Below are 27,334 nucleotides of genomic sequence, written 5' to 3' on the forward strand. Positions count from 1 at the left end.
GAGGGAGAAAGAGGGGGAGAGAGGGGAGGGAAGGATTGGCTCTGGGCGGGTGCACTGGGAGAGGGTGTCTGCGTCCCAAATGGCACCCTGTTTACTGCAATACTTCTGACCGGGGCCCATAGGGCTCTGGTCAAAAGTAGTGCACTATATAGGGAATAGAGGGTGCCATTTGGGAGACAACCAGAGAGATCGTGCTGGTTTGATGAGATGGTGGTGACCATGCTGGTGACGGAAGAGGCAGGATGGGTGAGGGAGGGGGGAGGGTGGGGGGAGTAGAGTGGAGCGGGTGCTGTCTGGATTGGTGCATGTAAAATGAATATCCTCTGGACTTTGCCTTTCCACTAGATTGGACTTGTCTATTTGGCTAATGACATGCCTTCTGTCTGCTCTACACACAATCCCACTCTCCCTCCCTTCCTCCATCCCTCTCGCTCCCCCCCTCCCTCCCTCTCTCTCTCTCTCTCTCTCTCTCTCTCTTGCACTCCCTCGCTCTTTATCTCTCTCCACTCTCTCCACTACCAGCGACCAACCCAACCTCCCCCTCCTCTTTGCCATATCTCTATCTTCCCTCCCTTTCAGTCGCTGGGAGCGTGCGTATTGGCTGAGGCTGAGCAGGACTCTGTGCCAAATAGGTGGGCCTTGTGCGCGTTGGCACAGACTCAGTCAATGGTTAGAGAAGGAAAGTGGAGAGGAACAGAGAGAAAGAGAGAGACAGTTGGAGAGAAAGAGGGGGGGAGAAAGAAGGCTGCAGCCCGGGTTTGCCAGCGGTCGGACACACTCTACCAACATTGATTTGAGTCCTCTTGTTGTTTTTTTCTCCTCTTCGTCTCTGTCCTGCTCCCCCCTCCCTCTCTTCGTCCGTTTCTCAGTTCCTCTCTCTGTCCGTGAGTCTTACTTAGCCTACAGATCTGAACCAATACCACGATACTACTGCTTTGCCAAAGCATATTTTTTAGTTTTTCACCCCCCCAAAAATTTTTTGAAAGCGAACAAAGAAGCAATTTTATTTTACATTTTTAAACTGATCTCATCCCTTTATTTAAATTGTATTATATTTGATTGCACGCGTACAACCTTTGTTGATGTTTTGTAATTCACTTTTTAACTTTCCCTCCTCTCTCTCTCGTGTTCTTGAACATCACCTGGTTTTGCAGCTCTTCTGCCACAGTACCTCCTGTGTTTCTGTCCTGTTATTACACCATCCTCACCCCCTCCTTTGCCTCTCCTTCATTTTTGACTTTGTTTTTCTTCTTCCTGCATTTATTGGACAATTTTCTTCCCTTTTCCTGCCTTTCTTCATTTGTTTAGTAATTTCGAACATACTGTAGTTGTGGAAGGCAGTTTGTGTATTGACTCAGTAAACCAGTATCGAACTGGGATACTGTTTTGTCTGGCGCAGTGAATTTATCATGAGACAGCGAAATGGTAACTACCAAGGTTTTCTTTTTCTGTCTATCCTCTTCTGTTTTGTGATGACTGTTTTTGTTGTTGATGGAATTTCAGTATTGAAGCGAATTCAGTCTTTGGCAAAAATCATTCATGTACATGATTTTTATTGAGGACTGGCAATGATGTTTCATTCAGAACTTGAATTATTTTTATTTGAGTTATTGTAAGTGTTAACAGAGGAAGCAGGTATGAGGGTGTTTCAGAAGAGAGTACTAGCTCTTGTGTTGGTATTCTGCATGGATTTTAACTTAATGCAAAGTTGAATTTCCTGCTCTGTTTGAATAACCATTTTATTTGAGTCATTTTATTATTAGTGTATTGTTAGGATTGTAGCTTTACTCTACACAATTAAATGCCTGTTATGTGCGCGTTAATGAATGTTGGCGAATGGCATGAAATTCAGCAAATCAAAATATTGTCAACAATTTATTATTATTATTATATATTACTGGTAGATAATATTGTGTGTGTAGCCTGTGTGCGTCTGATTCCTCTCTCTCTCTCTCTCTCTCTCTCTCTCTCTCTCTCTCTCTCTCTCTCTCTCTCTCTCTCTCTCTCTCTCTCTCTCTCTCTCTCTCTCTCTCTCTCTCTCTCTCTCTCTCTCTCTCTCTCTCTCTCTCTCTCTCTGCTCTCTCTTTCTCTCTCTCTCTCTCTCTCACTCTTTCTCTCTCTCTCTGTCTCTCTCTCTCTCTCTCTCTCGCTCTCTCTCTCCCAGCACCTCTCTCTCGTTCATTCTCTCCCTCCGCTCCCACAAAGCGGGAGCTGCTGCTCCTCAATGCTGCGCGCCGGTGCTAACTGCCTCTCCTCTCTCTTCCCCTCTCCCCCGCTCCCCCTCTCCCCCTCCTTCTCCTCCCCCCCTAATTTCTCCCCCTCCTCCTCCCCCTGTTTCCACCCCCCCCACCACCACCAGGATGAATTCCACCCGTTCATCGAGGCCCTGCTGCCCCACGTCCGAGCATTCTCCTACACATGGTTCAACCTGCAGGCCCGCAAGCGCAAGTACTTCAAGAAGCACGAGAAGAAGATGTCCAAGGAGGAAGAGCGCGCAGTCAAAGACGAACTGCTGGGAGAAAAATCTGAGATCAAACAGAAATGGGCGTCGAGACTCCTTGCCAAGCTCCGCAAGGACATCCGGCCAGAGTTCCGGGAGGACTTTGTCCTCACCATCACAGGGAAGAAAGCCCCCTGCTGCGTGCTCTCCAACCCCGACCAGAAGGGCAAGATCAGGAGGATCGACTGTCTCCGCCAGGCTGACAAGGTGTGGAGGCTGGACCTGGTGATGGTCATCCTATTCAAGGGAAGCCCCCTGGAGAGTACGGACGGAGAGCGGCTGGCCAAGTCGCCCCAGTGCTCCAATCACGGCCTGTGTGTCCAGCCGCATCACATCGGGGTCTCCGTCAAAGAGCTGGATCTCTACCTGGCCTACTTTGTCCAGGCACCAGGTCAGTGATCTGTGTTTGTTAGTGGATACACAAACGCGCGCACACACACACACACATTTTCTTTCTCTCTCTCTCTCTCTCTCTCTCGCTCTCTCTCTCTCTCTCTCTCTCGCTCTCTCGCTCTCTCGCTCTCTCGCTCTCTTTCTCTTTCTCTTTCTCTTTCTCTTTCTCTCTCTCTCTCTCTCTCTCTCTCTGTCTCTCTATTTCTCTCTCTCTCTCTCTGTCTCTCTCTCTCATACATACAGTCTGACAGAAAAACACACAGCTGTCATTTTCTCATGTTTATTTAAACCAGTTGTTCCTTCTTAATTGCAAATGTATTTGTGTTGTACAAATAGAGGGGATTTAATAGAGATTATAAACAAATAACGAAATATAAAGCCCAACACATTACATTATAATTTAATTTGATTTCACCTGAATGCAATTTAATAATGTAGATTCCAGTGGCAATGTGAAAGAGAATGATGGGAGTGTGTGTAATTTAGTGTGTTTGAAAGAGCAATTTAGTCAGCATCCACTGGAGAGGGAGTATGTGTTTCTGTGTGTGAGACACTGAGCTATTTTGCTAGTGTGTATATGAGCATGTATTTTGCGTTTATGAGACAGGGATTGTGTGCATGTGAGTGAAAGGGTGTGTTTACGACAGGGTGTGTGTGTGTGTATTTGGGAAGGCCCGTTGGTTGCTGCTGGGATTCTCTGGGGTTGGCCTGGGACCAGGATGTTGTGAGCGGTGTGTGGGTGTCCTCTCAGGCCTCCTCATCTTCTCCGTCTGCCCGATGAGCGCCAGCACCACGCCGAGCCTGGCTGCCAAACACCGTCTCAGCCACCGCCACCACCGCCGTATAGATACACACACAGTCAATGCTGCACACACACAAAGCCAAACATAGTCTAGACCGCACACACCGGTTCAGCCACCGTTGCACACACACTCGTACATACAGCCAAACATAGTATCAGTCGCTGTCGCGCACACACACACACACACACACACACACACACACACACACACACACACACACACTACTGTTAGAGCCACGAAACACAGACACACAGACACACGGCCAAAGACCAACTGAGATGGCGTTGAATACAGCCAAACATTGTTGTATCTCAGCCACCATCGTGCATACACACACACACACACACACACACACACACACACACACACACACACACACACACACACACACACACACACACACACACACACACACAAACATTGTCTTATTTGTCCAACCACATTCGCACACACACACGGCCAAAACACTGTCTCTATCATAGCTTCCTCACACACGGCCAAACACTGTCGCGGCCGCCACACACACACACACACAGCCAAAAACTCCACTACACACTACCCCCTGTCATTAATTGACTGCACACACACTCTAGTAGCTAACTAACATTGTGTGTGGACACACACTTTGACACACACACAACTCAACGCTGCCCGCAATCCACATCCACAGATGCAGACACACACAAGTAGCCAAACTCTTTCTCCGTCGAGGCAGCGAACACACACTCCTCGGCCTGGGCCAAACACACTCCTCAGCCGGGCATACACACTCCTCGGCCTGGGCCAAACACCATCTCTAACTACCCCAGCCAAACACTGGACTGGCAGTCTCTCACTCTGATTGCCTCTGTATGTAGCTAGCTACAGTACATCCACTAGGTAGTAGGGGACTATGTTGTGTGGGAATAAAAGAGGATGCCATTCTGTATATATGTTTTATAATTTTGATTTTATTGTCTGTAATTTCAAATATATTTTAAAAGGCTTGATTGTTGCTTTTTAATGACTATTTTATTAGAGATACAAAAGTTGTATTTATCAATTAATAATGTAGAGTTGATATCTTGTTTCTGTTGGGAGAGTAGACTAATATAATTTCACTACAGCATTTTTGTTTTTACAATTAGTAATGTTTCACAGACTATTATCGGAAATACATTTGTGATACAGACATGCTATTAGTGAATTTACAGCACCATATCTGGTGTTATTCTATCCAAGTTTTGGTCCATTTCCTCTCGTCGTTATGCGGTCATCGGTACAGTGTGGACACACACACATTTCCCCTCTAGCTGACTGGCTCTGTTTGCATTAAACGGCTCGGGGCTGCCCAGCCCAGTGCCCGTGCATAATGTGACTCTGCAGTGTGCGCTTATCTTATCTGGCTAATCCAGTGTTGCCCCGGTGCTTTATCTACCTCCAAAGGGCCTGTACGGGCTCAGGCCTGCGCTCCTGGTGTGACTGTGAGAGACTACAGGGATACTGGGATATTATAGGGGGGCGACTCGTGCCAATCTGCCCTGTGGGCTGAGGCTGGGGCCTACCTAGTTAGGTTCTCCTCTACATTTACCTTTAATTGACTGGTGAATAAGCTGTACTATAGTTACTGCAGTAGGCAGTTTATCCTCTACTACAATTACATTGAATGTACTTAACTGTAGTTGCTGTGGTCGTTTGAGGAGAGTGTGTGTGTGTATGTTAGTTTGGCTACTTTCTGGTCGACACTTACCTTACCTTGAGTACTGTACTGTAGGTACTCTGTGTGGGTATTGAGTGTGTTTTGTGTGACAGTGTGTGTCTGTGTTTTTGTACCCTGAATGAGGAGACATGCTTATTTGCTTGTTTATTGTCAGCTTGGCATTCCGTCAGTCTTTAAGCCTGTACGTCTCTCTTCCTCTCTCACCCAAACACTTTGTTTTGGCTCCTTAAACGTCGCCCTCATTGTCCTCTTCTCTCACAGAGGTAGCCTGCTTCCCCCGATCTCCCTTTGTTTACGTCAGTAGAGAGATAGAGAGACAGAGAGAAAAGGCGGGCGAGAGAAGCGGGCTTGCGTTCTCTGATTGTTCTGTTCTGGGTTGGCAGCCAGATCGAGCCACAGCCCCGTTGGTGTGGGAAGACGTCGACAACAACGTCTTGTGTTTTGTTTACGGCAGAAAGAAAGAAACAAGGGCGGAAAAAGCTACCACGGTGAAACTCTGCTCTGAGCTGCATCCCCTTGTCGAGTGTTCTCCCTGGTTTCTCCCAGCACAGCCAGCCAGCTCAACACTGACTGTATAGAAAAACAAACCAACGCTCCCTTTTCACTAGCATCACAATAAAGCCACCTTCTCTCTGCATTTCAAACAGCTGCCATAGAACCAACCAAAAATCAGACAGATAAACATCCGCTTCAAGCAATGCAATTGACATGGTCGGAGGAGAGAACAGAGGAGCGTAGTGTACTGCAGACAAGGGTCAAGGTGCTGTCTGAGGTACATTGTGTTTAGCATTTTATTAGTGAGCGTATCAGGCAATAGCGATCGCTTGCCCCGGAAGTGCTAAAGGTCTGCCAACGCTGCACCCTGTCTGTGCCACTTGTTCATACAGACACACACACACACACACACACACACACACACACACACACACACACCTCATCATGTAACCTAGATGTTTTTCAAGGTTGATCTGTTTGAATTTAAAATGTCTCTTCAAGACTGATTCATATGCGGTTGGAAAATACCTTTTATTCAAGAAGAACGTGTGTCAGTTCCAGTGTGTATTCTCTTTAGAGTATTAATCATATTTTGGAACCATATCTCTATCTTTTTCTCCCACTATAAATATGATTATGAAAATATTTTTCCAATGTGTTTCCAATTCAAAGTGCAGCACCACATTAAATTTGAAGTCACTCTGAAGGAGGTGTGAAAAGTAAAAGCGTTGCCATTTTCTTTGCCATGACCTCTCCCTGTGTGTGTGTGTGTGTGTGTGTGTGTGTGTGTGTGTGTGTGTGTGTGAGCCTCATGGTGCCAGGCAGCAGACAGCGCTCCGTACAGATAGTAGTAATGCATTGGACGGGAAAAGTGTGTGTTGTCTTGTGCCAGACATCAGACATCACTCTGTCCCGTCCAGGATCGTAGTAGTAATGCCTTGGACGGCAGTGTGAGAGAACCCCAGAAAGTCTGGGACTCTCCCTCCCTGCGCTGATCCCTCGCTCTCTCCCTCCGTTCCTAAAACTGACCACAGGAACGATTCTCAAATAAAAAGCGGTATTTGGTCTCAGAAACGCCCAAACGCTCAAAATGTTTGATTCATGAAGGAAAAAGTTTGTGTTTCTGAGATGGGAAAAGTGTGTTCATCTGTGTGTCTGTGTGTGTTATGTGTGTATCTGCTCTTCCTGACAGCTCAGTTCTGTGGCTAGACTTGATGAACGATCCTGGACGTGTTCAAGTTTTGACGAGGTCCAAAACCCAACCCAGCCAGTTGATTGATTCACCAGGTTCCTGCGGTTCCGTTCGGTTCCCGCCAGTTCTCCGTTCTCCTTGTTATTTTTCCCATGAAGATAATCTGTTGTTAATTACTTCCTGGATCCCTGACCAAACCGACGCGTCTCGTATGAATGACATCATCAGGAGGGGCAAGTGTTTATGTCGGTATTGGTGAAGTATGCTAAGTACCGTCGGGTTTTATTGGTGTTTCATGACGTAAAAAATAAGAGGCTTGAAGGGAAAAAAGAAGGGAGAAGGGAGGATAGAGTGAGACACTCTCGTTGCCGTTGAGGAGATCTATTGTGTTCAGTGGCCCAGTAGAAGCAGTCTTCCCATGCAGAGCTGGTTTGGCAAGGAGCGTCTCACTGACTGAGGCCCTGTGTTGTCTTCAGCTGGACATGCAGGACGAATAGAGGGACGTCTGCAGAACAGTAGGGACAGGCTGTCACAACAACACCAATACGAAACAGAGTCCGAGCAGAGGAGGGTTAAGAGAGGAAGACACCTCGCTATTTAACAGAGAGTGTTCTCATCTTTGGAATATAGTCTGTCTGTGTTTCTGGAGCGCCGCTAACAGAACCGGGCCAGCCAAAAGCCGCCGTCGTTAAGACACACACACCCTTGCTGGGCTGAGTGTGACAGACATAAACCAGGCCAACATGGTCAGCAGGAACACGGACTCCATTAATCCAACAGGACATTATTACAGAGACTCCAGACAGAGATTAGGAATGACGCAGTGTTGCGTCAACGTTTGCTTTTGACTCAAAGTCAACGTTGTGTTTTCGTGTCCCAATAACGTTGGCTTTTGTTGTTCTGTTAACGTTGGGTTTTGGTGTTCCTTTGAGTTGTATTTTGGTGTTCCGTTAACATTGGATTTTGGTTGGTCTCCCCTGTTAAATGACTGACCAGTATAAAATAAAGTTGTTATTGCTTTGACTGGTAGCTAGGTTGTGATGCGGTTCCCTTCACGGCTTCTCTTTGTCCTAGAAACAGAATTTGGGTTTTACATAACGATCATAAGCCTCCTTCTCTTTGTCCGGATCGGAGGAAAAAAAGCATCTCTGTCTATCTAGATACCCGCTTCCCCGTCCTTTGTGTGATGGAGTTGGAGTGTGTGAGTGAGGAGTTGGAGTGTTGGAGATGTCTGGCTGGTAAACAGATTATTCCGGAATCGTGACGGAACTGAGAGACAAACGAAGCCGTTTTTTAACCAGTTTGGCCGTTTCTCTGTTCTTATCTCCTTTCTATTTAATTACGCTCCCATCACGCTCCCTTTCTCTCTCTCCTCTCTCCTCTCTCCTCTCTCTCCTCTCTCTCCTCTCTCCTCTCTCCTCTCTCCCCTCTCTCCTCTCTCCCCTCTCTCCTCTCTCTCCTCTCTCTCCTCTCTCCTCTCTCCTCTATCCTCTCTCTACTCTCTCCTCTCTCCTCTCTCTCCTCTCTCCTCTCTCTCCTCTCTCTCCTCTCTCTCCTCTCTCTCCTCTCTCTCTCTCTCTCTCTCTCTCTCTCTCTCTCTCTCTCTCTCTCTCTCTCTCTCACAAGACTCTGAAGTCCAAAGAAATTTAGAGTGTTTAGAGAAATTGAAAAGGGCATTTGTTTTGAAAAAATAAAACAGAACAGCCGCCTTTATTCCTTGGATAAAATTCGTTTTGAAAACCACTATCCCTGTTAATCCGTTCAGAATCAACGGCGGACCAATAGCTTTTTTGGCCCCAGAATGTTCTAAAAATTCACAAAGGAAAAGACTGATCTTCTTTCAGTCCGTGTCTGAGAATAAATGGCTGCACATGTTTTCTACATTACTAAATACCCACTTACCTTTTCATTGGTGTGTTATTCACAGTCTAATAAAACATGTATCGTTGTGAGTTATGGATACAGTTGCTTACCTTGTTAGTATTGTAATTTATATTTCCTCAACGTTGAGGTTACATAAATCTACTTTTTCTGGGAAGGGGAGCTGGATTTAAGATTTCCCACATTTTAAAACTATAAATAGACTTAGATGCAGTACATTCACTTTAAATTCATGGATATTTTCACTTTATGAATATATTCATTTATCAGGTTATGTACTATAGAAATAATGAGAGTTAGTCCATTTGCAATATAATTACTATGAATGTGGCTCTATCGTTCCCAGAAACAGCAGGTGTGTTTGTACAGTATTGTAGTTACTGGCTGATAGCGACTGGTCAGGCATTTTTAGGTGAACACTATTAGGTTTGAACAAATTAACGGTTGTTAAATTAAAATGGGTGTAGTAGGCTTGCTACTTACCTAAGCATTATTTTCTTCAGCTGACTAGGCCCTTCTGGGTTTTATTTGGAAAAATATTGAGTAAGAGAACGAGAGAAAAAGAGAAAAGGATCAAGAGAAAAAAATAGGTTCCTAATTGAGATTATGAAAGAGCAGTTAAAACAATGAGAAAGAGAAAAATAAAAGAATGCGAGAGAGAAAATAAAGAGGTAATTGAAAGAAAGAAAGAGAGAAAGAGAGAGAGAGAATAAAAAAACAGAGTGAGAGGGTGGTATCGTTGGTCTGTATTAATAATGTGTCTTCACTGTGCCTGGTCTCTTTTCAGGCTTTTGTACCAGAGCCAAGCATGAAATGTGTCCAGTCCCCAAAACCATATACCCTCACAGGAGGGTTCCCCTGACCTCTGAGACAGAAGGAGGGAATGGAGGGATACTAACTGAGTGGAGAGTGGAGAGCAGAGCTCCAGGCTAGTCCAGGCCCAGTCCCAGCCAGGGAGCATGTTGAGCGTGTTAAGCCAGGGAACATGGCCTATTCGGTGGGTTCATCTATGGCAGTCTCCCGTTCCCCAATACTGCCACTTAGCTAGCTACTCACACAGCTTGGCTAAAGCTAACATTGCTAGCTATTATAACATTAGGTTTTCAATGATAATACTACACAATACAGAATCAGATCCACAGTGGATATTATCAGAATTTTATTTTGTTGCATATTAGAAAAACAATAGAATATATTATGTTTTTAGAGCCCAGACGATATATCGTTTCACTAATATTATCGGCCGATAAGGGCCTTTTGCCGATATATCGATATCGGCCGATAATTCCACCGATAATCGATATTCAATAAGTATGATTAAGAAAAGGGAATCTAATGCTCATCTGAACACTTGCCGGCATTCTCATGATGTGTCATTATTGTCACAATGTTAGAAATCAACATTTGAAGTATATTTCTTGGATAATTGCTCTTTTGGATGGCAATTTATGAGAACTTTTAAATTTCCCCACTATAAAACAGTATATCGGCAGCTATATCAGTATCGGTAAGTTTTGTCCACCAAAAAAATCTGAATCGGTATCGGACCCGGGAAAAAAACATACCGGTCGGGCTCCAGTTTTTACTGAACGAAAAGAGAGAGAACTAAAGAAAAGATGAGCTTTATATTTGGGGAGAAAAGAATGAAGACTCGTAATGAGTGTAGGCCTGATTCAGGGAGGGAGGACTGGGACGATGGCTAGTGGTGAGAACTGAGAGGAATACTAGTAGTGTCGTCGGCGGCGGTTGGTTTTTGGCACCATGTAGCTTAGCTGCTCTCTGTGAAAGATGCCAAATGTTCACACACTATCCTTGCCAACCTCCGTCCTTCTGATCCTCTCTCTCTTTCTTTTCTTTCTTTCGTTTCTTTATGTTGTCCCCCTTTTGTTTATATTCTTCCTTGCGGTTCAGATGAATGCCCTCTCAAAGGCTCATTAGCACCATGGACCGACTCAACTGTTTGTCAGTTGCAACAAAAAAAACATCTGAACAACAACAATTTTGGTAATGAAAAAATGTTGGTTAAAAAAATCCTCAAAGAAAATATGGTTTTATTATACATCTTTAATTTGCTGTTGTTAATAGGGAGCTTTTACTGTCATTAGTTTTCCTTTGTTTTGATACATTCTCTGACCTTCATATATTCTGTGGAAGCTGTTCATTCAATCAAGGTGTGTTATTATAGAAAAGGAGGGGTGTTAATTAGTGAAAATATTTGAATTCCCATAATTAGCAAATACTGTTTTAACCTTTCATATTGTTTAGAATTTTAACAAAGGCCTAGTTATTATATTACATTTAAATACCATAAATGATGTATCATAGTGATTTGGCTGATAGTCAGGTATCATTACCACTGTAATTGTATATTTCTCTCTCTCAATCTATCTCTCTTTCTCCAAGGAGCCATTTTCTCTCCTTGTCCCTTTTGCTTCCTTCTCAGTATCCACTTTAGAAGACAACCTTGATAAGGGCATCGTTTGGTGTTGGTTACACCGTGAGAAGGAGAGAGGTTTTGAGCCGAGACGAGTGAGAGGGTGGGGGCGGTAGCTAGCTAGGGCTAAAAAGCAAAGAACCACAACAGAGCAAAATGCAGAGAATCATAATTTGGCGTACGTCTGTGGAAGAGAGTAAGCCTCAAATCAGTTTGGACACAGATCTAGGACACTAGACAGAGGAGAAGAAAGGGGGATGGAATAGGATAGAAAGAGGGATGAAACAGGATATAAAGAGGGATGAAACGGGATAGGGAACGACATGGGATGGGGTGGGTCGGTTGTGTGTGTGTGTGCATAAATGTGCATGCTCGTGAGTATGTGTACGTGGTGGTGTGCATCGCACTCTGTGTGTCTTCCACTGTCCCTCAACCTCAATGGGGATTATACACACCACAACCTGGCCAGTGGACGGTGGTAGATACATGATTATGAAGGAAACAAGGCTCTCGGCTCATCAAAAGGCTCCATTCATGATGAACAGGAGAGACGCTCTTTTCTCTGAGGGGAGAGAAAGGACGCCGCTGACACCATGCAGGGTGGAGGGGACAACACTTGTTTTAGATAACAGGATGAGTTTTACACTGGGGATGGAGGGGTGTGTTTGTGGGGGTGGTGTTGTTGGTGGTGGTGTGTGTGGTGGGTAGGGAGTCAGGTTGTGTGTGTGTGTATAGGGGGTGAGTAGGGTGTATGTTTTTTTGGTGTGTGTGTGGGTTGGTGGGGTGTGTGTGGCAGTGGGTAGAGCAGGTGGGATGGTTTTAAGGAGGGATTGTTTGTTGGATATGGTATATGTTTTGTCTGGTAGGGGGTGGTGTGTGGGGGGGGGTAATTTTGGCAGTGTTGTAGGCCTAGTTGTAAGGCAGACTGGGGGGGAGTAGCTGATGTAACTGTTAAAGTGTGTATTTTCGGGGAGGTTTTTTCTAAGCAAGGTGTTGGTGTTACTCTTTTTGTTATATGATAGTCCTTTCAGTAGTTTGATAGTGAGACAGGGTTACTGCCAGTGGAACTCTGGGGCCTCAGGGACAACACGGTGAAGTGGTGCGACACTCACCCTGCGTTGAAGTCTGAGTGTGTGTGAGTTGTGTGTGTGTCGCTGTATGCCGGGAACTGTGAGCCAAGGGACCAGGGTGTAAACTAGGTGCTAATGCGTCCTTTTGCGCGTTTCCACAGTGTAAAGTTTTTAATTAGGAAGGGGACAGATAGATGGGATAAATAGATTAGTCAATGGGGTTCCAAAGCAGTTAGCAACTACTGCACAAAGAGACAGAAACACCAAGATAGAGAGGCTTTTAACAGTTTATTTCTGACTCGTCTTCTACTTCTTAAACACTGGTTAAACACGGTCAATTAGGCTCTATTTAATCTTTTTAGTTCAACCAACAGTCATTAAATAAATAAATATGCAGTATGTGCATCAGATCCGAACCACAATATGATCTAGGTTGCCATGGCACCTAACCCCCCTCTACCCCCCTCTCCTCTGTCTTGCCACCCTAACGTGTCCGCCCCCTCTCCTCTGTCTCGCCACCGCAACGTGTCCACCCCCACCCCCCCTGACAGTCTGTTCCTCACGTTTATTGGACCCCAATTTGGCTGCCTCCATGGCAACCGTGGGCTCCCAGAATACCTTGGCTGGATGGTATCCAGGGCAGCGGTGGTGACTGGCTGGCATGCCCGCGGTGCCACCGGGGTGTTGCTGGGGCGGGTCGTCAGCGCTGGTCTGGTCTGGCAGGGACCTCGGTGTGGCTGCTAAGCTAGGTTAACCCTGCTATGAGAACTGTCCTCCATCTCCAACCTCCATATCCGGTGAAATATTCTGTGTCTAAAGTGGCACCCTGTTCCCTATTTAATGCACTACTTTTGAGTAGTGCACTATATAGGGAACAGGGTGCCATTTGGGACGCATCCATAGCCTACTACAGTGGGGTCTGCTGTGTAGCATGGGAAAACATTTCACCAGCGCGCATATTGATGTGGCCATGGCACTGTGCCCAGTTAGTGCTGCCTTCCTCCCAAACCACACACACACACACACACACACACACACACACACACACACACACACACACACACACACAATGTATAATATATGAGCCTATACAATTCTAAACTGTGCTGTGGCTCGCCTCTCTGTCACATATAAATATTCAGTTGCACGCATGTTGATCTGAAGCAGGAGCCATAATGATCTGCATAGCATTTGTATGGATACAGTTTCTAAGCACTAGTAGCATTAGTCTCTTAATTTGGCTTGTATAAGCTACTCAATTGTATTGGTTTAATTAAAGCTCATTGATGTAACTGTTGTTCTTTGCACGACCAGGTCAAGAAACCGGGGCATGAGTGTGGACAATCCCCATAGATGGTAAATGTCCCTAGAGGGTGATTGTACCACAGTAATACTCTATGCGCAAGTGGAGGTTAGTATTCCATACAATGCTAGCTAGCATCTCCCTTAGGCAACTTCTCTCTGTTAGAGCGAATCAGCTGGGTTCATTTCTGCCTTCCCAAAACCCTCACATTGAATGTGATGCACATGTTAGTGTGATAGAGGGAGTGTGTTGGAAGGAGGGAGGAAATGTGTGTGTGTGACATTCTCCCGTCACACTCTCCCCAGACTGTTTCTACAATCCCACACATTGGCCACCTGATCCCCAGTCGGCACCTGGTGCACACACACACACACACACACACACACACACACAGACACACACAGTACACACATGAATGCACACACGCAGTACACACATGAACACACACATCCACACACACATACACAGGTCGGACACACACACACACACACACGCGCACACACACAGCTGAGGCCTGAGTCCCAGGGTAGGCCCGGGACAGGACAGTGGACCCCATGTGGCGCGGCTCCCCAGCCGAACCCCTCTCCAGCTGGGACTCCCTGCTACCACAGAGGGGTAGTGCTGGGCCCTGCCAAAACACTGGTTCCTGACCAAAGTCTGTCACAAAACTTTCTAGTCCGTCAAAGACTTTCTAGTCTGTCAGAAGTTGAACAGACAGAAGGGAGTTTTAAGGGAAGAAACTATGACCTGAGTAGTGAACTACAGTGCCTTCAGAAAGTATTCCCACACCTTGACTTTTTCCACACCCTGAATTTAAAATGTATTAAATTGAGATTTTGTGTCACTGGCCTACACACTATACACCATAATGTCAAAGTGGAATTATGTTTTGAAACATAAAAAAAATAAAAAAAATAATGAAAAGCTGAAATGTCTTCAGTCAATAAGTATTCAACCCCTTCGTTATGGCAAGCCTAAATAAGTTCAGGAGTAAACATTTGCTTAACAAGTCACATGATAAGTTGCATGTGTGCAATAATAGTTTAACATGATTTTTGAATGACTTCCTCATCTCTGTACCCCACACATACAATTATCTGTAAGGTCCCTCAGTCGAGCAGTGAATTTCAAACACAGATTCAACCACAAAGACCAGGGAGTGTTTCTATTGCCTTGCAAAGAAGGGCACCTATTGGTAGATGGGTAAATAAATAAAAAGCAGACATTGAACATGGTGAAGTTATTAATGACACATTGGATGGTGTATCAATACACCCAGTCACTACATAGATACAGGTGTCCTTCCTAACTCAGTTGCCTGAAAGGAAGGAAACCGCTCAGGGATTTCATTTTACATTTTACATTTTCGTCATTTAGCAGACGCTCTTATCCAGAGCGACATACAAATTGGTGCATTCACCTTATGATAGCCAGTGGGACAACCAATATACCAATTTTTTTATTATTTTTTATTCTCTTTGGGTTGGGTGGGGTAAGGGTGATTTTAAAACAGTTACAGAGTTTAATGGCTGTGATAGGAGAAAACTGAGGATGGATCAACAACATTGTAGTTACTCCACAATACTAACCTAAATGACAGAGTGAAAAGAAGGAAGCATGTACAGAAAACAAATATTCTAAAACATGCATCCTGTTTGTAATGAGGCACTAAAGTAAAACTGCAAAAAATGTGGCAAAGAAATTAACTTTATGTCCTGAATGCAAAGCGTTATGTTTGGGGCAGATCCAACACGACACTGAGTACCACTCTCCATATTTTCAAGCATGGTGGTGGCTGCATCATGTTATGGGTATGCTTGTCATCGGCAAGGACTAGGGAGTTTTTTAGGATAAAAAGAAACGGAATAGAGCTAAGCACAGGCAAAATCCTAGAGGAAAACCTGGTTCAGTCTGCTTTCCAACAGACACTGGGAGACAAATTCACCTTTCAGCAGGACAATAACCTAAAACACAAGGCCAAATATACACTGGAATTGCTTACAGAGAAGACAATGAATGTTCCTGAGTGGCCAAGTTACAGTTTGGACTTAAATCGGCTTGAAAATCTATGGCAAGGCTGTCTAGCAATGATCAACAACCAACTTGACAGAGCTTGAAGAATTTTTAAAAGAATAATGTGTAAATATTGTACAATCCATGTGTGCAAAGCTCTTAGAGACTTACCCAGAAAGACTCACAGCTGTAATCGCTGCCAAAGGTGATTCTACATGTATTGACTCAGGGGTGAATATTTCTGTATTTCATTTTCAATACATTTTGCTACAATTTCTAAAAACATGTTTTCACTTTGTCTTTATGGGGTATTGTGTGTAGATGGGTGACAAAAAAGCTACAATGTAATCCATTCTGAATTCAGGCCGTAACAATAACATGTGGAATACATCAAGGGGTATGAATACTTCCTGAAGGCACTGTACATGTAGTTCAACAAGTCATTTAACTACATATAGCAGTTGCTTGGTGGTAGTTGAACTAAATTCAAATGTAGGTAGTGTTTTCAGTAATTCATACTTTTTTTTTTGCCATGTAGTGGTGTAGCTAACTACTAGAATTAAACACTACTCTTTTTGCAAAAAATTAAATAAAATATGTCTGAATGTCCATTCTTTTTCGGCATCAGACCTGCCATTGATGTGTTTAATAGGCTCAATTACACATTCCCAAAGGGATCTGTTCTTGCAATTTGTAGTCTGACATTTCAGATTTACATATGGTAATTTTTCACAAAGTAGTTTGGATGTTAACTACTTTAGTTAAGTGAACTACATTTTTGTTAAGGGTAGCTTTAGTGTAGCTTAACTTCTTCCAGTGTGAAGTAATTGGTAGCTTCCACAACACTGCTGAGTAGCTTATTTCATGATGTAGGAATACAACTTTAATATTGTTTTAGTTCTGCTGTCAAATATGCTGTTATTTCAGCTAGCCGTCTTGAACTGGTCCAAGAAACCTTTTTTATCACTGTTAGTAAGGGCAAAGCCAGTGTGGTTTCCCCTCCTAGTAAACCCTGTGGCATGAATACAGCAGCTCTGTCATCTGAGAAGTGTAAGGAGATATGGTGTGTGATCCATAACAGGAACCTGTGTGTGTGTGTGTGTGTGTGTGTGTGTGTGTGTGTGTGTGTAGTGATCCATAACGGGAACCCGTGTGTGTGTGTGTGTTAGTGATCCATAACGGGAACCCGTGTGTGCTTTCTGCTCTGCCAGCCTATAGTACAGGACCCAAAGTTGCAGAACAAATAAAGTTGAGAAGGAGTCACAATGTAGCAAGAGAATCCTGTGTACAGTACAATTTGACACAGGAGAAGGATATGCTATCTTATTTCATCCACCTTCCTCTCTATCGCTCTCCCTCCCTTCCTCCCTCCCTCCCTCCCTCCCTCCCTCCCTCCCTCTCTCTCTATCTGCCCTCCCTCCCTCAATCCCTCCCTCCCTTCCTCCCTCCCAGAACAACATGAGGCTAATTTATATAAATCTGGGCCTTATTTGAGGTAGATTTGTGTCTGGGGTTTTGGACAGCGCTGCTTGTTAATAAAAAATAGGATAAAAGGGGGAAAGTATGCAGCCCTTACTCTGTCTTTCAGTAAGCCCTTACTCACTAAGTATAGGCATCGTTTTAGTAGTGATGGCAGTTAGTGTTGGTCCACCCTATTCCCTACATAGTGCACTAATTTTGACCAGAGACACACACTCTCTCTCTCTCTCTCTCTCTCTCTCTCTCTCTCTCTCTCTCTCTCTCTCTCTCTCTCTCTCTCTCTCTCTCTCTCTCTCTCTCTCTCTCTCTCTCTCTCTCTCTCTCTCTCTCTCTATCTCTCTCTCTCCCTCTCTCTCTTCTGGCTACACACAGGCACTTTTGAAATTGTCATGTGTTTTTGATTCTTGAGGTGTTCATGAAAAATAACATGATTTATTTCCCTTGCTGCCCTGTGTGTTTGTGTTGTGTAGTTTGGTTGCTAACCGGCTGTCTCTTCCGTCTCACATCCACACGCTGTTTCATGACAGGCAGCGGAATTGTCCCGGTTCTGTTTTGTTTGTGTTGCCTTATTTCTCTGGCGCGATGCAGTCGTCTGCAAACAAACCTAGACCACATCCACCCTCCCTACGGACCAACCAATCTCCCTTCCAGACTGAACATGCTGTTGGATGATGTTGGGGCCATGCAGGCAGAGCCAAGGCCACCTCAGGAGGGCTGGTCAGTCTTAAACCTAAAGCAGTCCTACAGTCCTACCATAAAACTAAAGCTATTTACAGTACCAGATATATCAATTGCCTTCCAAAGCGATTGTAAAAGAGTACAAGATGATTACAATGATTACAACTTTTACTCAAGTAGGACATTGCTCATCCATATATTTATATATTCTTATTCCATTCCTTTACTTATAGAGTTGTGTGTATTAGGTTTTTGTTGTAGAACTGTTAGATATTACTTACTAGATATTACTGCACTGTCGGAACTAGAAGCACAAGCATTTCGCTACACTCGCAAAAACATCTGCTAACCATGTGTATGTGACCAATACATTTGATTTGATTTGATTTGGGGACTTTTCCCACCTCTGATCAACTGCTTCTCTTGCGTTTAAGTAATGTTTGAGGTGTCTGGGTTCATTGGGTTGTTTGTTTTCAGTCATCACAGCACAGGTCCAATAAGGCAGGGTCCTCAGTTACACCAGATATCACCTGTCTCACTGTCAGCTATACCCTCCAGTGGTGGTGCAGGCCTATCAACGGTCTGTTGCAGTCTGTAGTCCAAACCATGGGCAGACAGTTTAGACGGTTACGTTAGAGGTAACATTAGAGCTAACAGGATGCTAGCTGCTAGCGCCTATCAATGGACTAGGGTGATGATGATCAGATAGTAACACACACACACACACACACACACACACACACACACACACACACACACACACACACACACACACACACACACACACACACACACACACACACACACACACACACACACACACACACACACACACACACACACACACACACACACACACACACAGTAGTGGGTATTGGGTAGGAATGACTGTGTGTATGTGATGCATGTCTTGACTGGGTGACTGTTGTTGTTGATTAAAAGTTGTTGTTTTAGTTGTTGGGTTTAAAATGCCAGGTGGCGGATGTGTCCCTATAATCCCCTATCTAATTTCGAGGTCCAGGGGTGAAGCTCTTAATCCCAAACACACACACACACACACACACACACACACTGACGCAGAGAAGAGAGAGAGACACATATATATTGACGCAGAGAAGAAACACACACAAACACATGAGAGAGATACACACACGCTAATATTCTTTATCTCTCTCTCACACAATCACTTTTATATGTTAGAACACACACACAATCTCTCCACGCGTACGTACACACACACACACACACACAATCTCTCCACGCGTACGTACACACACACACACAATCTCTCCATGCGTACGTACACACACACACTCTCCACGTGTATGTACACACACACAATCTCTCCACATGTACGTACACACACACACACAATCTCTCCACGCGTACGTACACACACACAATCTCTCCACGCGTACGTACACACACACACTCTCCACGTGTATGTACACACACACAATCTCTCCACATGTACGTACACACACACACACACTCTCCACGTGTATGTACACACACACAATCTCTCCACGCGTACGTACACACACACACACACAATCTCTCCACACGTACGTACACCACACACACAATCTCTCCACGAGTACGTACACACACACACACACAATCTCTCCACGCGTACGTACACACACACACACACACAATATCTCCACGCGTACGTACACACACACACACACACACACACAATCTCTCCACACATACGTACACACACACACACACACACAATCTCTCCACACGTACGTACACACACACAATCTCTCCACGCGTACGTACACACACACATACACAATCTCTCCACGCGTACGTACACACACACACTCTCCACGTGTATGTACACATACACACAATCTCTCCACGAGTACATACACACACACACACACACACTCTCCACACGTATGTACACATACACAATCTCTCCACGCGTACGTATACACACACACTCTCCACGTGTACGTACACACACACAATCTCTCCACGCGTACGTACACACACACACACAATCTCTCCACGCGTACGTACACACACACACACACAATCTCTCCACGCGTACGTACACACACACACTCTCTACACGTACGTACGTACACACACACACTCTCCACGCGTACGTACACACACACACTCTCTACACGTACGTACGTACACACACACACTCTCCACGCGTACGTACACACACACACTCTCCACGCGTACGTACACACACACAATCTCTCTACGCGTACGTACGCACAACCACTCAATCTCTCCATGCATACCTACACACACAATCACTTTTACCCACACACAATCTCTCCACGCGTACGTACACACACACACACACACACACACAATCTCTCCACACGTACGTACACACACACACAATCTCTCCACACGTACGTATGTGTGGTCCTCGGTAGCTCAGCTGGTAGAGCACGGCGCTTGTAACGCCAAGGTAGTGGGTTCGATCCCCGGGACCACCCATACTCAAAAATGTATGCACGCATGACTGTAAGTCGCTTTGGATAAAAGCGTCTGCTAAATGGTATTATATATTATTATTATTATTATTACACACACACACACACACAATCTCTCCACGCGTACGTACACACACACACACACAATCTCTCCACACGTACGTACACACACACACACAATCTCTCCACGAGTACATACACACACACACACACACAATCTCTCCACGCGTACGTACACACACACACACAATCTCTCCACGCGTACGTACACACACACACTCTCCACGTGTATGTACACACACACAATCTCTCCACATGTACGTACACACACACACACAATCTCTCCACGCGTACGTACACACACACACACACAATCTCTCCACGCGTACGTACACACACACACAATCTCTCCACGCGTACGTACACACACACACAATCTCTCCACACGTATGTACACACACACACTCTCCACGCGTACGTACACACACACAATCTCTCTACGCGTACGTACACACAACCACTCAATCTCTCCATGCATACCTACACACACAATCACTTTTACCCACTCACAATCTCTCCCGGTCAAATCCACCACTCTGACCTCTGCCTCTCTCTATCTGTTTGGATTGGACGTTAGTGTGGTCACATGTCTCTGTTTGTCTAGTGGTTCAATAACTGATGTATACTTCACTGCAGATGTCTAACTTCAGGAAAATGTTATCAAGTTAACCTACTACATTTACATTTTAGTTATTTAGCAGATGCTCTTATCCAGAGCGACTTCCATGAGCAATTAGGGTTAAGTGCCTTGCTCAAGGGCACATCGATAAATGTTTAACCTAGTCTGCTCGGGGATTCGAACCAGTGACATTTCGGTTACTGGCCCAATGGTCTTAACCGCTAGCCTACCTGACACACACGCATGCAGGCAGACACACAGACACGCAGACGGACGGTTCATTCACTCTCAGAGAGTTCAAGGTGAGTTAGGCTGGACCTAAAACCAATAGGTTACACATAGATACTCTACAACATATTAACTTTGTTCATTGACTTAATGACTTCCATTTCCATTGACTATCTCTCTCTCTGTTTAAATGGATGGTTGTAGTGGTTTAATGTGGTTATTGCTGTATAATCAACCCATAGAAAGATTGACTTGAGATAGGAGAAAGGGTCACAGTGGCTGGTAGATAACAGCCCTGCTCCACCGGAGTCCTCAGATAACCCTGTACACTAGGCTATGTGACGTCACAATGGGTTAGAATGGGTTCTAGGCTCCGTACAGGTAGTTCCAGTACGGGGAGCAGTAGAGACATACTGTAGTTTAGTAGGCTAGTATCTATAAACCATCTATTCTAATAAATGTCCCTATTGTTTTCTATGGGGGAAATAAAGGAAAGACCCTAGGTGTTTCTGCTAGAGACTCTTCTCTACTTTCTATCCTTCTCTCTGTCTTCCACTTTTTCTTTCAATCTCATTCTTTCTCTCATACATTTACTCTCTCTATCTCCCCCTCTCTCTTTCTCTCTCTCTCCCCTCTCGCTCTCTCTCTCTCTCTCTCTCTCTCTCTCTCTCTCTCTCTCTCTCTCTCTCTCTCTCTCTCTCTCTCTCTCTCTCTCTCTCTCTCTCTCTCTCTCTCTCTCTCTCTCTCTCTCTCCCTCTCTCTCTCTCTCTCCCACTCTCTATCTCTCTCTCTCTCCCTCTCTCTCGCCCCCTCTCTCTCTCTCCCTCTCTCTGTGCAGGTGTGCCGGCAGTGTGTTTGAAGTAAGTGTGTGTGGTTGTTTTCAGCATAGCAAACAAGGAGGAGGGGGGAGAAGGGGCTGTGCCCAGGGTGTGGGGTCACCTCAGGTGAACTGTGTTGAGGGAGAGAGAGGCGAGGTAAGCTGAGAGAGAGAGAGAGAGTTGTGCCTGTTCAGCTAGTCTTCTGAAAGTAGAGAGAGAGAATTCAAAATAATTTGAAAACAAACCCAATTTTGATAAACTCCCTTATCTACTGGGTGAGAAACCACAGTGTGCCATCATAGCAGCAATATTTGTGACCTGTTGCCACAAGAAAAGGGCAACCAGTGAAGAACAAACACCATTGTAAATACATCCCATATTTATGTTTATTTATTTTCCCATTTGTACTTTAACTATTTGCACATTGTTACAACACTGTATGTAGACATAATATGACATTTGAAATGTCTTTATTCTTTTGGAACTTCTGAGTGTAATGTTTACTGTTAATATTTATTGTTTATTTCACTTTTGTTTACTATCTACTTCACTTGCTTTGGCAATGTTAACATACGTTTCCCATGCCAATAAAGCAATTGAATTGAGAGAGAGAGAGAGAGAGAGAGAGAGAGAGAGAGAGAGAGAGAGAGAGAGAGAGAGAGAGAGAGAGAGAGAGAGAGAGAGAGAGAGAGAGAGAGAGAGAGAGAGAGAGAGAGAGAGAGAGAGAGAGAGAGAGAGAGAGAGAGAGAGAGAGAGAGAGAGAGAGATCCACCTTGTCAAAAACACTGGTTAGATTCTCGCTGAGAGGGGTGTTGCAGAAACACAATGTCAAGGGAATTCTACTAGTAATGTGACAAGTTACTGTATCCTCAAGTTTAGCAAGAGACCCTTAAACTCTGAAAGACAGAGAGAGTAGGAAAGGAGAAAGGGAGGGAGAAAGAGAGAGAGAGGGAGGAGAGATGATCACTCTATTTGTGATATGAAGGGAAGGAGGAGCGAGAGAGGGAGAGAGAGAGTGGGATAAAGAGAGAGAGGGAAATGGAGAAAGAGAGAGAGGGATAGAGAGAGTGAGGGATGGAGAGAGAGGGATAGAGATAGAGGGATAGAGAGAGAGAGAGGGAGCTCCTCTACAGGGAAGGTTTTCTGAGGTCACAGTACTGAATATCACAGAGGAATGTGGAATGCTGAACCGTTGCCAACACAAACACACCGGCCCAGCCACCGCCGCCCCCATGGCTGTCAAGGGCCGCTTTATACACTCACACACACTGAGAGAGACACACACGCGCACACACACACGCACATGCACAGAATGTGACCGCTCACACACACATGCACAAAATGTGCGCACACAAACACACACTCAGAGACGCACACACTCACACGTGCACACACACATGCATACTGTCAACACATTGACCCATAATAATGTTTCATAAGTTGAGCTGACAACCGAGAACAATGGTCTCTGGGGTTCAAACTTAAAGACCTTTTAATGACAGTAGTTTTCTGCAGCCATGATTACTCACTGTGGACACACACAAACACACACACATACACAGTCGAGAGCGCACACACACACTTGCGCATGCACACAGTCGAGCTCACGCTCACACACACACACCCACACACACCCATCCACACACACACACACACACACAGACACACACAGACAGACACACACACACACACTCTCTCATCCACGTTTACAGTGACTCATACACAGTCCACACACACGTCCTTTGATGTTTTGTCAAGGACTTATATCCGCCAGCTAAAAATATGATGCATTGAAATGTAAGAAAGACCACCTTTAAGGAAAAATAAATCACCTAAAATGCAAATAAAACATCACTGTTCTGGGGCCAAGAAAATGTTCCGTTCGTCCTTAATGTTAATGCCAAAGACTAAATGAGAATCAGTCGGCACATCAGTTATCGATTTAGCATTCAGGGAGAGAAGCTGTGAAACAGCAGGGTTTGGGGCAGGTACCGGGGGATGGGGAATGAGGGTGTGTGTGTGTGTGTGGGCTTGCACGTGTTTGCAGGTTTTCACTTGTGTGAGGTTTTAGTTGGGGATCTTTCTTTGCCATACAGTTGGGTAAGGAATATCCTAGGGTTGTGTGTAAAGTACTCTACATTTCTACATGGAGGATGTGTATAGCAGCCAATATATTTTCCTTTCTTCCTTTGCATGCTGCATAAGTCTACTGTACTGTGTACCAGGTGACAGCAGGCTGTATTTAAAGGAACACGCTATATACCCCCCCTCTCCTCCCCATCCCTCGTTCCCTCCCACCCACCCACCCTTCCTTCCTTCCTTCCTTCCTTCCTTCCTTCCTTCCTTCCTTCCTTCCTTCCTTCCTTCCTTCCTTCCTTCCTTCCTTCCTTCCTTCCTTCCTTCCTTCCTTCCTTCCTTCCTTCCTTCCTTTCCTTCCTTCCTTCCTTACTTCCTTCCCTCTCTCTCTGTGAAGTGGCTTGTCTCTGGGGTGGCTGGAGCAGGCGAGGGGTCAGGGGTCAGACTAACTGAGAGGCTCAGCTGGCGTTTGATGTGGGGAGCAACACATCAGATCAAGTACTGGAGATTCCTCCCCATCTGACACCATGCACACACACACACACACACACACACACACACACACACAGAGCGGTCCTTCGCTAACTGTGGCTTCCTAAGGTCAGGTCAACACACACTTAGTGCCTGATGCCTCCGTTTGCTTTCTCCAGGGTGGTGACAGCTGAGGGGACAGAAACGTGGGCTGTTTTGGATAGTTGGTGTAGTCGCTTTCATGTGCTCTCATGTTTGCCACATGTATGTTATGGCCTCAGCAGTGTGTGTGTGTGTGTGGGATATATGTGTTTGTGCACAGCATACATGTGAATACAGTGTGTGTGTGTGATTTGAAGAGTGTGTTTGTGTTGGTGCATCTGCACAGCGTGTCTGTCCCCTGTAACTGTACCCTGTCACCTCCCTCCTAGGGCTGGGAATTGCCAGGGACCTCACGATACGATATTATCACCATACTTAGGTGCCGATTCAATATTTATTGCGATTCTCACGATTCTATATGTATTGCGATTTGATGTTCCAAACATATTGCTCACCATATGCCTGCTGCAGTGGGACAGCAGAGAGACCACACCCTGGAGTCCAAAGTGCAGGTGTTGTGTGATGAGTCACAGAGCAGGCTCATTTCCTTCCTCCTCTGTTTGTAAATATGGGGTTAGTCTAATTGAACACAGCTTAAGTTCCCAAACACTTTCATTTGTGTTGCCGTAGGGGAAGGACACAGCTGGGGCAAGGCACAGAGAGAGACACACACAGCATATTTAAACAGCGTCTTCCCTACCATAATTATAGCCTGCCAGTCCCTGTCTAGAGGCTGTGGTTTGGCTGACCTCCCCGTCTCTCTCTCCATTAAGGCAGTAAGCAGCGTGTGTCAGTTGACAGTTAGGGCTTCTTTATATGACTGTCTATCTACTTAATGTGGCCCCTGAGGGCCCTCAGTGGTGGCACTACACTCTACAGCTCGGTAGCATTTAAATTCAAGACCTAGCCCACTAAGAATGTTGTCACCTAAGGCCCAACGCATACATGCAAACAGTGTGTATGTATATGTATACCTATTGATCTTTATTGCTTTCTTTGCTTTCAGGCCCACAAGGAGGTGGTGGTATGGGGAGGGTTTTCTCTGGTCGCCGGGAGGGAGGGGCGGGACGGTGGGGGGTCTGGGGGGTGGGGGAAGACTGACGGGCAGCCCTAGTTGCTAGGGTGGGTGGGAATACATGGTTTTGGGGGTGGAAGGAGCCCTGTAGTTGGCAATGGCCAAGTATGGGCAATGGGTTGTTGAGATGTGGCTATACTCTATAGGAGGAAATAGTATGTTGGGAAATATAATAATAATAATAATAATCAATAATATAAGGAGAATGCAGTGAAGGATGAATGGAAATGAGCACACACACATAGTATACACACACATAGTATACACACACACACAGACACATAGTATACACACACACACATAGTATACACACACACACACAGTATACACACACACACACATAGTATACACACACACACATAGTATACACACACACATTATACACACACTCATAGAATACACACACACACACATTATACACACACACACACACACACACATAGTATACACACACATAGTATACACACACACACATAGTATACACACACACACACATTATACACACACACACACACATAGTATACACACACACATAGTATACACACACACACACACACACACATAGTATACACACAAACACAGTATACACATACACACACACAGTATACATACACACACATAGTACACACACATTCAGCTGTGACAGTAAACACACTTTAAATCCACTGGGGATTAAAAATCCACTTCGGTCGAGTCAAGAGTTGAGTGTGTCAGCTGCAGGTCGCCGCTACACATCACCCACACTGAATCACTTCTGCACTGTTTCATGTGTGTGTGAGAGAGAGAGTGTGAATGTGTTTGTGTGTGTGAGAGAGAGAGTGTGTATGTGTTTGTGTGTGTGAGAGAGAGAGTGTGTATGTGTTTGTGTGTGAGAGAGTGTGTATGTGTTTGTGTGTGAGAGAGCATGAGTGGGCATGCATGCCTATGTGTGTGTATGTGTGTATTAATGTTGCGGCCAGTCCCACATAGACAGTGTTATGTCCACCTCCTCTCTCTTGGTCTTGTTCTCCTCTGTCTCCCCTCTCATCCCCCCAGATGTTCAGGCACGTCCTCAGAGACTCCTCCTTTCTCTTCTCAACTTTAACTGTTTTGCAATTCTGATGGGAAAAGACAGACAGGGGGCGGATGAGGGTAAAATAGAGAATTATAGTGTAGTAAAACAGAGAGAGACAGAGGAAAAGGATAAGAGAGAATACGAGAGAGAAAGAGAAACAGAGAGACAGACAGAGTTTGTGGTGAATGATCCTCTCCATCTTTTCAGTCATGAATAATGACATCGTATGATATTGACTTTAATCACATCTGTTTGTGTGATTTCTTCTCCCTCTCTATTCCCACCGGACCTCCCCAGTTCTTGGAATGGACTGGGGCCCAGCCTGCCAAAAATAATCGCTTGTTTGCTGCTATTTACTTTAATCTGTCAGAGGCACTGTTGGAGAACCCATGCTGTTAGTTATGATTCTGCTGTGTGTGT

The 27,334-nt window shown here is 45.0% G+C and overlaps 1 protein-coding gene across 14 annotated transcripts in view; it reads left to right on the plus strand.

Annotated features, from left to right (window-relative positions):
- Positions 1-27,334, plus strand: part of LOC121553920 (nuclear factor 1 X-type) — a 153,935-nt gene that overhangs the window by 49,628 nt on the left and 76,973 nt on the right. For 13 of the 14 annotated variants that reach the window (XM_045205698.1, XM_045205705.1, XM_045205702.1 and 10 more), the window contains one exon: positions 2,360-2,891. In XM_045205698.1, the coding sequence (XP_045061633.1) occupies positions 2,360-2,891 (532 nt within the window). Of the gene's footprint in view, positions 1-686; positions 1,426-2,359; positions 2,892-27,334 lie in introns of those variants that run through there. The other variant, XM_045205704.1, reaches the window with a different exon arrangement.

The sequence above is a fragment of the Coregonus clupeaformis genome, chromosome 20, assembly GCF_020615455.1.
Source record: "Coregonus clupeaformis isolate EN_2021a chromosome 20, ASM2061545v1, whole genome shotgun sequence".
In the NCBI taxonomy this organism is placed as follows: Eukaryota; Metazoa; Chordata; class Actinopteri; order Salmoniformes; family Salmonidae; genus Coregonus; species Coregonus clupeaformis.